Source organism: Danio rerio, chromosome 12 (genome assembly GCF_049306965.1).
Source record: "Danio rerio strain Tuebingen ecotype United States chromosome 12, GRCz12tu, whole genome shotgun sequence".
Classification (NCBI taxonomy): domain Eukaryota; kingdom Metazoa; phylum Chordata; class Actinopteri; order Cypriniformes; family Danionidae; genus Danio; species Danio rerio.
The window spans coordinates 31971047-31984586 of record NC_133187.1 but is presented as its reverse complement, the minus strand read 5'-3'; the positions used below and the strand labels follow the sequence as shown (position 1 = coordinate 31984586).

General features: G+C 38.6%; 1 protein-coding gene across 19 annotated transcripts in view; it reads right to left on the bottom strand.

Annotated features, from left to right (window-relative positions):
* ablim1b (actin binding LIM protein 1b) overlaps positions 1-13540 on the bottom strand; it is a 161598-nt gene that overhangs the window by 34115 nt on the left and 113943 nt on the right. For 9 of the 19 annotated variants that reach the window (XM_073917624.1, XM_073917622.1, XM_073917621.1 and 6 more), the window contains 2 exon segments: positions 11496-11583; positions 10026-10084 (listed from right to left, as the gene is read on the bottom strand). In XM_073917624.1, coding sequence (XP_073773725.1) covers positions 10026-10084; positions 11496-11583 — 147 coding nt within the window. 19 annotated transcript variants of the gene reach the window in all.

Genomic DNA, 13540 nt, shown 5'->3' with positions numbered 1-13540 from the left:
AGTTACATCTAAATTTAACCCTCTACTCCACCCCACTATCTCAGATCTAGCTTTGCAAGATAAGGAAACCATCTCTTTCCTTATCAAACAAAGCAAAACAGATCAAACCCAGAAAGGACACTCTATCCTCATTTTCGACATACCTTCTCCTACTCGCCCATTCCAAACCCTCCTAGCCTATCTTAATCTAAGAAAATCTCAAGAAGCTAACCCTATGGCCCCGCTTTTTACTGACGACGCTAACCGTCCAGTTTCTCGATTCTGGTTCCAAAAACACCTTAAAGAAATTCTTCGCCTATCAGGTTTTTCCCCAGAGCCTTTTTCCAGCCACTCATTCAGGATTGGCGCAGCCACTACAGCAGCCTCTAACGGGCTCTCACACAATCAGATCCAGACCCTTGGTCGCTGGTCTTCTGAAGCTTTTAAATCTTACATACGCCTCAGTAAATACCACCTCAAAGAAGCACAAAAGGCTCTAACCAACCCCCAAGCAACTTCCCACAAGGCTCCAACTCACAAAGGTACCTAATAGAGCCTCAATTCTCGCTAGAGTCATCCTAACCAAACTCAGCAGAAGCCTAATCGTCCAACAATGGCACCCCTACAGGTTTTGCCAAGGACGCCCCTAATGGCCATTACAGTTAGCATTCCAGCAACCTCAATTTGTTATTCAAACTCGGACTTCCACGAGGTCGCTCCGAGCTCCAACTCTCGCAAGAGTTATACAAATCCTCTCTTCCACTCACAGATATCTATGTTTTCCTATCTACACCCTACCCTCAAGCTCTAACCTCCGCAGAGGTCACTCCTATCTACACCCTTCCCTCAAGCTCAAACCTCCGCAGAGGTTACTCCTATCTACACCCTACCCTCAAGCTCAAACCTCCGCAGAGGTCACTCCTATCTACACCCTACCTTCAAGCTCAAACCTCCGCAGAGGTCGCTCCTATCTACACCCTACCCTCAAGCTCAAACCTCCGCAGAGGTCACTCCTATCTTCATCCTACCTTCAAGCCCAAACCTCCGCAGAGGTCGCTCCTATCTACACCCTACCCTCAAGCTCTAACCTCCGCAGAGGTCACTCCTATCTACACCCTATCCTCAAGCTCAAACCTCCGCAGAGGTCACTCCTATCTACACCCTACTTTCAAGCTCAAACCTCCGCAGAGGTCGCTCCTATCTACTCCCTACCCTCAAGCTCTAACCTCCGCAGAGGTCACTCCTATCTACACCCTATCCTCAAGCTCAAACCTCCGCAGAGGTCACTCCTATCTATACCCTACCTTCAAACTCAAACCTCCGCAGAGGTCGCTCCTATCTACACCCTACCTTCAAGCTCAAACCTCCGCAGAGGTCACTCCTATCTATACCCTACCTTCAAGCTCAAACCTCCGCAGAGGTCGCTCCTATCTACACCCTACCTTCAAGCTCAAACCTCCGCAGAGGTCGCTCCTATCTACACCCTACCCTCAAGCTCTAACCTCCGCAGAGGTCACTCCTATCTACACCCTATCCTCAAGCTCTAACCTCCGCAGAGGTCACTCCTATCTACACCCTATCCTCAAGCTCAAACCTCCGCAGAGGTCACTCCTATCTATACCCTACCTTCAAACTCAAACCTCCGCAGAGGTCGCTCCTATCTACACCCTACCTTCAAGCTCAAACCTCCGCAGAGGTCGCTCCTATCTTCAAGCTCAAACCTCCGCAGAGGTCACTCCTATCTATACCCTACCTTCAAGCTCAAACCTCCGCAGAGGTCGCTCCTATCTACACCCTACCTTCAAGCTCAAACCTCCGCAGAGGTCGCTCCTATCTACACCCTACCTTCAAGCTCAAACCTCCGCAGAGGTCGCTCCTATCTACACCCTACCTTCAAGCTCAAACCTCCGCAGAGGTCGCTCCTATCTACTCCCTACCCTCAAGCTCTAACCTCCGCAGAGGTCACTCCTATCTACACCCTACCCTCAAGCTCTAACCTCCGCAGAGGCCGCTCTAAACTCAAACTCTCACAAAGCTCCATCTTTCGTAAGAGCTACTCTCCTCCACTCTCTGCTCCATACCTTCACTCTACTCTGGCCCCCGCAGGGGTCACTTAGAGCTCCAACTCCTACAAGATTCTCTCAAAGTTCTCTTTCACTGCTTCAAACCACCTATTCTCCCCTTCTTCTTAACCCCGAAAACCATGACCCCCGCAGGGGTTCCTTCAAACTCTAACTCCAGCAAGAGTTATTAGAATCCTCTTTTCACCCTTATTAATCCTATCTAATTAATGCCCATGCATTTAACCTCTTTTCTTCTACTATATCCAGCAGCCGGATATAGCTCTAAATTTCCTGCCTTTTGGGGGGTTTTTTCTTCGAATACGCGGCTGCTGTCCCGAGCGATTAATTCTGCATTTTGGGGAGTTCTGAGATCCACCGAGCTCAGGCTCCCTTCTTGCTCTGCCAACGGGAGGAAGCCCCGGGCTCGAGGAGCCCTTGAGCTCGGGGCTCTCTCCCGGGACAGCATGCCAAATAAGCTTTGTAAATCATCAGCTAAGTGTGAACTCTTGAAGTGAAGTTTATTCATAAACTAATTTCGAGAGGATCACGTGCTTATGATTTATCACGTCCAGTCTCGCATTTGCTAATCACTAATCTTCCAATCATACGAGCCCTAAGGCACCATAAATAGTCTAAGTTTCCAGTTCACTTTATCTTCGTTTGGAAGAAACCCCCCTCCTCCCCTATTCTCCTCCTTTACCTGTAATTGGGCGGCACGGCGGTCCAGTGGTTAGCACTGTGAACCACACAGCAAGAATACTGCCGGTCCTAGTTCGATAGGACCGGTGAGTGTTTCTGTGGGGAGTTTGTATGTCCTTCCCGTGTCCGCGTGGGTTTTCCCCGGGCTCTCCGGTTTCCTCCCACCATCCAAAGACATTCAACATACTTAACAATCAAGCTGGTCTAATTCCTTACGTTCCCTTAGCTACAGCGGCAGGGGAGTTCTGAGATCCACCGAGCTCAGGCTCCCTTCTTGCTCTGCCAACGGGAGGAAGCCCCGGGCTCGAGGAGCCCTTGAGCTCGGGGCTCTCTCCCGGGACAGCATGCCAAATAAGCTTTGTAAATCATCAGCTAAGTGTGAACTCTTGAAACATAAATTGAGGAAAAAAAATTAACAGGGTGGCTAATATTAGCTATCAAGGGGCTAATAATTCTGACTTCAACTGTATATGTGCTGTGCGTATGTACAATTCAAGATGAATTAATGTAACGAAGTGAAATGAATATGTACAATTTTAATTGCAAATATTAACTAGTGCAGTGTTTATGGGAAGAATAATTGTAAAATAATAATTTAGTGTTCATGGGGGGGGGGGGGGGGGCATAATTGTGAAATAATTAATACATATTAAAATGATTATGCAAGTTATTATGTGTTATTGTGTTTTTGACCTACTTAATTTGGACACTAATTATCATCTTTGGTGTACAATAAAAGTTAGTCCACAGATCAAAATAATCATACTTTTTGCAAGATTGATGAAATATTTTATATAATAAAAAAGTACTTTAAGGTCAAATGTCAAACAAACAATCATGGAAGTGCACACTCTTGAAATCGCCTCTAAATTAACATAAAATCTAGTCAGTGCTTGATAAAATAAAAAATAAAATAAAATAAAATAAATTAAATTTTAAAACTAAAATATATTTTTTAAATTCAGTAAATACAAAATTAGCCAATTTATTACATCCAAACTCAACCAATTGTTTGTTCAAATTGATTTTAAATGAGCTGCAACACAATTATTCAGTTTTTTTAACAACTTAATTGATGTTTGATCCACTTAAATCTGTAAGAACTAATGAGTCAACTTAATTCTTTCATGTTGTCCCAACACAAATCGATTGTGTGGAACTTTCAACTTTTCAACTTTCAGCGTTTTAAGTTCAACATTCACACCTATAATGGAGTAACTGAGAACAAAAAATAATTTCTGAGGCGAAGTTGGCACATTCCTGAGCTTTCATTCAGTAAAAATGAGAAAACCACTGGACTTCCAGCTCATATAATATTCCAGTGCAAGCCTGGCCAAGATGCATTCTGTCTCACATCAACGCAGCCAGTGAAAGCTAATTTCTCAGATATGACACTCCTCCAAATGTCACCAAAAACGCAGCAACTGTTCAATCTTGAATATGAATTAAGTTATACATGGTGAGCTCATATCTGAGAGCGCTCTGCATGAAGAGTCAAACAAGTCCTGTAATGGTGAATGGAGCGCTGGAGGGCTCGAGCCACATGCGTGAAAAGCGTAATGATTCACACACAGGCTGTTATGGGCTACGTTGGCCACAATAGGTTGGGTGACTGGCAGTGCAAGAGCCGCAAAACATACTCGGGTTGCCCCAACTCTGCTGCCAGAAGCAGAATACAGTACCTGCCTTTCTGATTGGTGCAGAGAAGTTACTGAGGGCGGCAGGGGCTGTAAAGGGAGGAAGAGACATCACAGGATATGACATCACACTTTGAACAGAACACTTTAATCATCCTCTGTCAGCGCTCATTTAAATGAAGCACTATTTTCCATTGTCATATATTCACAGCCTTGCTTGCTATCCTGTGCATGCGGGCAGATTCTGATTTGGGGTTTGGTGGGACATGAGGTTATTTTTGTGTGTGTGTTTAGAATGCTAATTTGCAAGAGGGAAGGGCAAGCATATTTGTGTTGTGTTCACGTGCTGGTTCACTCTTGCTGAGCAGGATGTGGCTACTGGTCAAAGTTTTAATGTCTCATTACAAGTCTTGTATAGTCACCAAAACTACAGTAATAAAAACAGTGATATGGTGAAATTATTTTAATATGTTTTAGTTTCTTTTTCTTTCTCTTTATTAGTAATAGTATATTATAATAACTTTATTCAGTTTCACTTGACTCCCTGTAGGGGGGAAACATATAAATCTAACTTACGATTCTTATGTACAATACAGAAAAAAGTAATTAGAATGGAGCATATACAAATCCTTTATTTTCTAAATTGAAGATACTTAAGTTTAATGATTTGGTTAAATTTAAAACAGCACACTTTATGTTTAAAACTAGGAATAAATTACTTCTAAACTGCATACAAAAGTTCTTTGAAGAAAGACAAGGGGGATATTATCTGAAAGAAGAACAAAATCTTAGGAGATTGAAAACAAGGACATTATGGAACAGTCTGGAACCACCCGCCTCAATTGTTATCACTTGATTGAATGGATGTTGTCAGTGGTTATCAGCTGATAGATATGAGCCAGTAGGAGCCTTCTGCTCCTTAACGTAGGCCCAGAAGACTGTTATTATCCATCCACATGGTTAATCAGCTATACTAATAGAGAAGACTCCATATCCAGATCTGTTTTTACATTACTGTGACTGTTAGGTTTAGGGTTGGGGTAGGGGAAGACATTAAAATAATAAATTACAATTAATGGGAAATTTAACAAATAATATAAATAATTCTTCTCCGGCTTCAGCCGTATGTGATCTATATCTGATTAACCATGAATGGAATGGATGATAATAGCCTTCTGAACCTACCAGTAGGTGCAGAAAGCCCCTACCGGACCATATCTATCAGCTGATAACCACTGATAACATCCATTCAATCAAGTGATAACATTCGAGGCGGGTGGTTCCAGACTGTTCCATAATGTCCTTGTTTTCAATCTCCTAAGATTTTGTTCTTCTTTCAGATAATATCCCCCTTGTCTTTCTTCAAAGAACTTTTGTATGCAGTTTAGAAGTAATTTATTCCTAGCTTTAAACATAAAGTGTGCTGTTTTAAATTTAACCAAATCATTAAACTTAAGTATCTTCAATTTAGAAAATAAAGGATTTGTATATGCTCCATTCTAATTACTTTTTCTGTATTGTACATAAAAATCGTAAATTGGATTTATATGTTTCCCCCCTATACATGGAGTCACGTGAAACTGAATATAGGTATTATAATATACTATTACTAATAAAGATAAAGAAAAAGAAACTAAAATATATTAAAATGATTTCAACATATCACTGTATCACTGTCTTGAGTGAGAACACTCGAATCGGCTGCTGGAACAAATTCTCAAACAATGTCAGGATATTAATCAATTTAAAAAGTTTTATAAATTTATAATAATAAATTATTATTATTATTATTATTATTATTATTACTATTACTATTACTATTACTATTATTATTATTATTATTATTATTATTATTATTATATCTGCCAACACTGTTTTTCCCGGGAGTCTCCCGTATTTCAGACCCCACTCCCGTTTTGGTTTGTCTCACAGAATTTTAGTTATCATAAGTTATCATAAGACAAATTAATGTCAAAAAATTATGTTTCTAAACGTTAAGACAATATGTTAATAGCTTATTTAATCAAAAGAAAATCTAAAATAACAATCTATTTTTTTCTCTACAATTACAAAATCAGCAGCTTTGAACAAAAACTTGATAGTCCTCATAAGAAAAATGATAAAGCTTATTTTCTTAATTTATGGAAAATGTAAATATTTGAATAATAAAAAAGGGTTTCAAAATCCAGAATAAAACTAAAATAAATGTAATTTTAAAATATATAAAAAATAAAACATGTACGTTAAATAAATTTTACAATGTTAGTGTTTTTATTTATTCCTTATCTATTAATCAAACTTTGGTGAGCACAAGACACTTTTACAACTCTTCACTGTTGGAAACTTTTAACCAGTGATGTAAGTTAACCAATGTGAAGCTAGAAAAAACCACACTGCAAACTACTCTTGCTTTAGGGTAAAGCAGGAAAATTGAAGGGAGTTGGGTTAGCCGGAAGCTTAGCAGTTTGGAGGGAGTGCAGAGCAGAAGACTGCCAACCTCATGCCTGCCCAGGGGATGCCGGCCCGGCCCAGAGCCACCTGGGCCCTGGCTCTGAATCTGAGACTGAGGGTAAAAGATATCAAACGGACTGGCTTTTCCTTTAGGACGCTGCCAAGCTGCCTAAGGAGGAGAATCACAACAGAATGGAGAAAATACTACAGACAAACACACACATGCACTCTCTTCTTTCGCTTCAGCTGCTGCACCTGAGACTTAAAGGCTCCCTGAAGTGCTCTCAAAACAGCAGCTTTGTTCAAAGTGTGTGTGTGTCATAATTACAGCTGAAACAGGAAGACAGGGCGGGTTATATATCCTTAGTAGCTCTTCCCCTTTTAAAAAATGGCCAATAGCATGTTGTCATTGACCTAAAGTGCATTTGACACAGTCTATAATTGAGATGGTGAGCCAGGCCCAGTCCACAAGAACACGGGTATTTTCAAACATTTTCAAAATAATTTTTTTTTTCTATGTGGTTTGCATGTTTATTTACATCAGGTGACGGAAGCCAAAACTTTCTGAAAACTCTAGCCAGGGTGAAGATATTACAAAATTACAGCGTGGTCATGTAGCCACTACAACTGGAGTTTTTGCCTCATGATATCAGCGTGCGCGCTGTTTTCTACTTTCTGATTGACCAGCATGGCCAAGCGCCAAGCGCAGACGACGCGATTGAGCCAATATCTGCACCTTTGTGGCAAAAACATTGAATTCTGCATCATTTGCCCCTTGGGACAGTAATGTTTGCCGCCTCTGTTCCCACATTTGCATTGACTTGTATGCAATGTACATGTACTTGCACAAATACTTAATTCCATGTTTGCTGTGAACCCTTAACATGCATCACAGTGTGTTCATGTGGACAGAGATTATTTTAAAAATGATGGTGGGAAAAACTCTGTTCATAAAAATACTCGTGGACATGTGTAAATGGCCTCAGTCTAACTGTTTCTCTACTTAAAAATACAGTACTCAGTATATCAAATATGGGTCCAATGCGTTTTGGGGTCTACACCGCTGTGGCAACTTGTATATGCAAAACCAGACTTCATACACTCCAATGGAGAGCTAATTTAAGAAAAAATGTTTATCCTTTAGCCTATATGGTGCACTATGTCACATTCACCCTAAATAGAAAATTGTAATTGTGTGTAACAGGTTTAGAATGTCCTGCTGTTGTTGCCGGTACGGTACGGTATGCTTTTATGTCCGTTTTCACTGTCAAAAGGTATCAAAAATCAAACCGTACCTTACCACTTTTTTGGGTACCCATTTGACCTGTTTCCACAGAATGGTACGGTACGGATCAGTACGCTTTTATGGCCTTTTCCACTGTCAAAAAGTATCAAAAATCAAACCGTACCATACCACTCTTTTGGGTGCCCTTTTGACCTGTTTCCACTGAGTGGTATGGTACGGTACGGTTTGGTACGCTTTTATGGCCGTTTCCACTGTCAAAACGTACCAAAAAGCGAACCGTACCATACTACTTTTTGGGTACCATTTACAGAGGGTACCTAGCATGACAAAAGGGTACCAAATAGCTGAATGCTATTGATTTACAGAAAAATGTCACTAGCGCGTACACAAACGAACAATGAAAACAAAGAAACCACTATTTTTAGATACACAGTTGTACATATGATAACGAGCCATGGTTGACCCGAGCTCAAACAAACCTAGTCATTGTCTTGATGAACAGCCACAAAGCTAAGAAGAACACAGTCTGCCGTGTCCTGTTTTTGTTTTACGAGGCCGTCTAAAAGTGCGATCGATTTCACTTTAAACTTCTTAAGCTGATGATAATAACATGTGCGTGATAATTGAAGTGCTTCTGACATCCGCTTCCTTTCGAAACAGATAAACACAAGAGTGCAGTGCGAAAAAACAAAGGAGCAAATTACTCTTTTAGCAACCTAAAACATGAACAAACGGCCATGTTTAACTATCATCATCACCTGTTGGACTATTATGGACTTGGAATAACGGAATTACTCTCTAACATAGGTTACATGAGCTGGTGAAGATTAAATATACAGATGAGAGGTTTGCACTGACTGTGGGCTATATTTTGTGTTGTTTTTGAACTCAAATAAGGCTTAAATGTATGTTGTGTGTAGTTTTTCTGTAATTGGTAACATATCGGAGACTGTGAGGGTCTGTATGTGTTCATATACTGTATATTGCATTTATTTATTCATTTATATAATTGCAGACGTTACAGTAGGTAGATTACATAATTGATCTGCAGTTATAATCAAATAATTTTCATAGAAAGGTTAGTAATGAACATTTATACACAAGTATTTATGTGTATAAAGCATCTGTTTTGTGTCAAGTGTTTGTCATGTGGTATGTGAACTACCCATACAGCTTTACTCGAGCGAGAATGACGCCAACTGAAACTTTCTGTCGTACATCACGGCCACCAAAAGGGTACCATTGGCAGTGGAAACGCAAGCCTGATAAAGGTGACCCATACCAACCCATATCGTACGGAAAAACGGGCCATTAAGGTATTATTTTGTACCTTTAAGGATAGTTAAGAACAGAAATATACCTTTTAAAAAGGTACCGCCTCAGTGACAGATTTTCTACCTTTATTTCTGAGAGTGTAGAAGTGAGTGTATACTGTATGGATAGAGAATTTCATTATCACAGACAAATTAATCACAAAATACTGAAAACTGCTCATTTATAGGTATGTTTCAGATACGGGAGATACAAGAGAGAGCATCTATGATAAGCTGAAATGTGCTGTGATGTCATTGTCATAGAAAATTGTTAATTCTTATTGGCAAAAGTGAGAAAATGTGCATTCTGAATGCTTTTATCTTCTCAATGTGATTTTTGTCATTGTTTTGGAGCACATTTTCATGTACAGTAGAGGAACTTTCATTTCAGGGCACTTTCATTTTAACTTTAGAGTCACTGGGGAAGGTTTTGAAAAGCACTTTAAAGAACGGGAACCATTGAAACATCTCCCAGGATTTCATGAACTGTTGTTTCAGGGATGTAGATGTTGTTTTTGGGAACAATATGAGGGTGGAGCTGTGCAAAATTGCTCTTCCAGAAAGAGACGGCGCTGATGATGAAGTGGCTGTCAGAAAGTGTTTAGATGTGTAGTGTTTAGATACTGTAGATACTCACTCTGTACTTCTCTTCCACTCTACTGTTGTTCTTACAGTCTGGATGCCATACTGTTGAACCTGAGAGAAAGAGAGAGAGAAAACTATGCTTAACATTCCAGCAATGTACTTTCTTAATTAAAATAAACTGTTAAATGAAATAAAATAAAATAACATGTAATTAATTTTGACTTTCATATTAAATTTGATACTTAAAAAAATATATAATAGAACTTAGAAAATGTATACTTAGAAAAAAATAATATAAAATAAATGTCTAATATAAATATAAATGTCTTCCTTTAACTTGTGTGAGACATGTATTTGCTAGTATCAGGGCCAAAGCTGGGGGTTTTCTCACTGACAAAGGTCCAGAATTTGTCCCACACATAAGCTCATTTGTCCTATTTTGACTGCTATGCCATCATAAATAGTAAAAATAACCCATCGAAAAATGCTTTAAGACCAAGCAGAATCCTGGTGTGACTTCAGTTAATCAGTTTTGGCCAATGCAAACAATTATTTTTTAAGAGTCCAACATCCAGCTGTGTAAGAAAACATCTGACATAAGCGAAGTCATCTTTCGCTACTGTATTGTTTTTAAACAGAGAAAGCATTTGACTTGTAACTTTCATTTTAAATCTTGGAGCTTATTCTTGAAAGAATGACCAATAAAAAAGTGTGAAGCACGAAAGGCAGCTCATATTAAAATCAATTATTTTGGCTATTGTTTTTATCCAAAAAAAAGATTCTCAAACAATTGTAAATCTCTAAGTAATATATTTTATATTAAAGAAAAAAAGAAGCACCCCTTTGCCAGACTGGCTATGGGCCAGAGTATACATGCATTTACAGTTTTGTTTTATTTTATAATGGATGAAAAACAAACAATAAGCGGTATTTGCATGTTTCAAGGTTTACTAGTGCAGTTTTGTAACCTTTTCACAGAAAGTTCCAGCAACTCTCAGTCTTGTGTCCTACATGCAGCTCACCCTGTACTGTAAAAAATGATATGACAAAAAAGTAATGACTACAAAGGTTTTTGAGTTACTTTATCTTATTTTAATGAGTTAATCAGGTGCCAACTACATTTTTAAGTTATGCAAAGTTTAACATAATATTTTTGCCCGTTTTACATAAATTGAGATGAAAAGAAAAGTTTGTTTGATTCAACAACAAAAAAAGGCAGCAAGTTTTTTTTTTTGCAGTGTGTACATACAAATCCTTTTAAACCTGTTACCAAAGTTCCTTAAAAAATATTATACATGGAAATTATATTTGAATATATAAAATAAATGCATGTATCCCTTTAATTTGTGTAAGAATGAATTTACCAGTACTGTAATTACAATTTCATTAAATTTGAATTTAAAATTTAATTAATTTGATTGTAAACCTAATTTAGCTGTATGTATGTTTAAATGGTTGCAAGTATTGTTTGTAACATTTTTACAGAAAGTTTCAGCCTAAATGTATCGTAAATGTAGCTCACCCTGTAGGTACATCTCCTCTCCCTCCGTGAACATCTGATTGCACCTGCTGCATCTTGCACAGCTTGGATGATAGTGCTTGTCTCCTGCCTGTGAGGGAAAAGGTCAACATTCAGTGGTCCACAAAAAAATTAAACACAAATTCCCTCACATCCATGAAAAAACAGTCTGTGCGAAACCGAACAGGTGTGCTGTCACTTCACTGCACTTCACTTCTTCTAAAAAGGGATCCTTTTCTCCTGCTTCCCTCTAATTCTTTCACTTTGCATCACTCCATGTCTCCGTGTGTGTGTTCACAGTGAATGAAGCTCTGTTCAGATCTGCAGAGTCACTGTTTGCACACACACACTATCCCATCTTGCATTACACAGCCACACAAAAATACCTTCCTGACCTCTGGATGCTTCCAGGTCACAAAAGAAGCAAAGAAGGCTGTGAAACAAATATCTTTATTGTTAAACCTTTCCATCTTTTTGGGATGTTCAAGTTTGTATTTGGATGAGAGGTTTTATTTCTTTTAAAACCCTTTTAAACAATGTAGTGATGTTGCAGTTGGAAGACTTTCTAACCTCAAGATCCAACTAAGTTCTTCAGGTCTCCAGCTGTGATTCTAGGAGATTTTTTAACCAGTTGAACCATTCAATTGACAGTAAATTGGAATAATAGAAACAATTATTCTTTAAACTGATTCATAACACTTTCAGTTGAGTGGACTTTCTTAATTATTGCAATTTGGCGTTAATAGGTATTTTCAGTGTTTTTCCTATTTTTTTATATACACTTATAGCTATTTTATGAAGCTCAACAACCCCTTGACCCAAATAACAGGTATGTTCTGGGTTTACCCATTGTGATGGATAACCCAGTGAGTTTGGGCTATTTTACATTGTATGTAAAGTCCTATAAAACAGAAGGGATTGTTGAAAAATGTACAGTTCCTTTTACCCGTTGTTATGCTACAAATAATACATTTAAATGACAGTATATTTACAAAATATGCTGTTGATGTGAATATATTAGGGTTCCAATATTTAAGAAACACATTTATTTAACATAATATAATATAATTGTAATGTTATTGGACACTGACAAGGCCAATGTGGATCCAAATGCAGGTTTATTCAAGAGAGTTGTCATACAAACAATCGTCAGAGCAGGAGCAAATAGGTACATGCAGGGAATTTAGGAACGTAGTCATAAACAGGTGGATGGTCAAAAGGCAGATTAGACAGGATTGAACAATAAAAACAAAGCAGGGCAAGACAGGGCAAGGCTAAGCAAAGCAAAGCAAAGCAAAGCAAAGGCATCGCAATGTCATAGATACGCAGACTCAGCCCTGAAGTGTGTGTGTGTGTGTGTGTGTGTGTGTGTGTGTGTGTGTGTGTGAGTGTGCTGTATTTAAAGTCCATGTAATCAGTTTATGAGCAGCTCACAGGCCGTATGTGTGTAATCAACCGAATCTGGAACTGGTGCGTGTGAGCGGTGCATGACTAGATATGTAGTTCATAATGTGGCGGATTTGTAGTTCTCCAGCAAACTGCGTGATTAATTGTATTCTGCAAGGCTGGATCGCTGGTGATTGTGATAAAAATATAGTAAAATATAATATACAGGGTTCTTCTTGAAAGTACGTGAATTACAGACATATGAATTCAAGGGTTGGGAAGTATTTGAAAGCATACATAAAAAAGTGCTTATATTAAATTTTAAATTTAGGGCTTGAACCAGCGACCTTCTATATATAGCACTAGCACTACCTACTGCGCCACCACGTTGCCATAATATAAATATTTAAATATAAAAAAATATATAATTTTGATTAGTTTGTAATTGTTTGTCCTCATTGAGAGCTGAAGGTTTTTTTTTTTTTTAAATTTGCTCATATTTACCAAAGTGGAGGGCACTGAACATGCATATCTTTTACAGTTGTAGATGTAAATAATGTTGCAAAGCCTGAGCCTGAGCCTGCATCATTCATTTGAGCATGTCAAAAGCATGCGTGCAAAGTATCATAACATGTCCGCCAGACTCAGTTGTGAGCTGGATT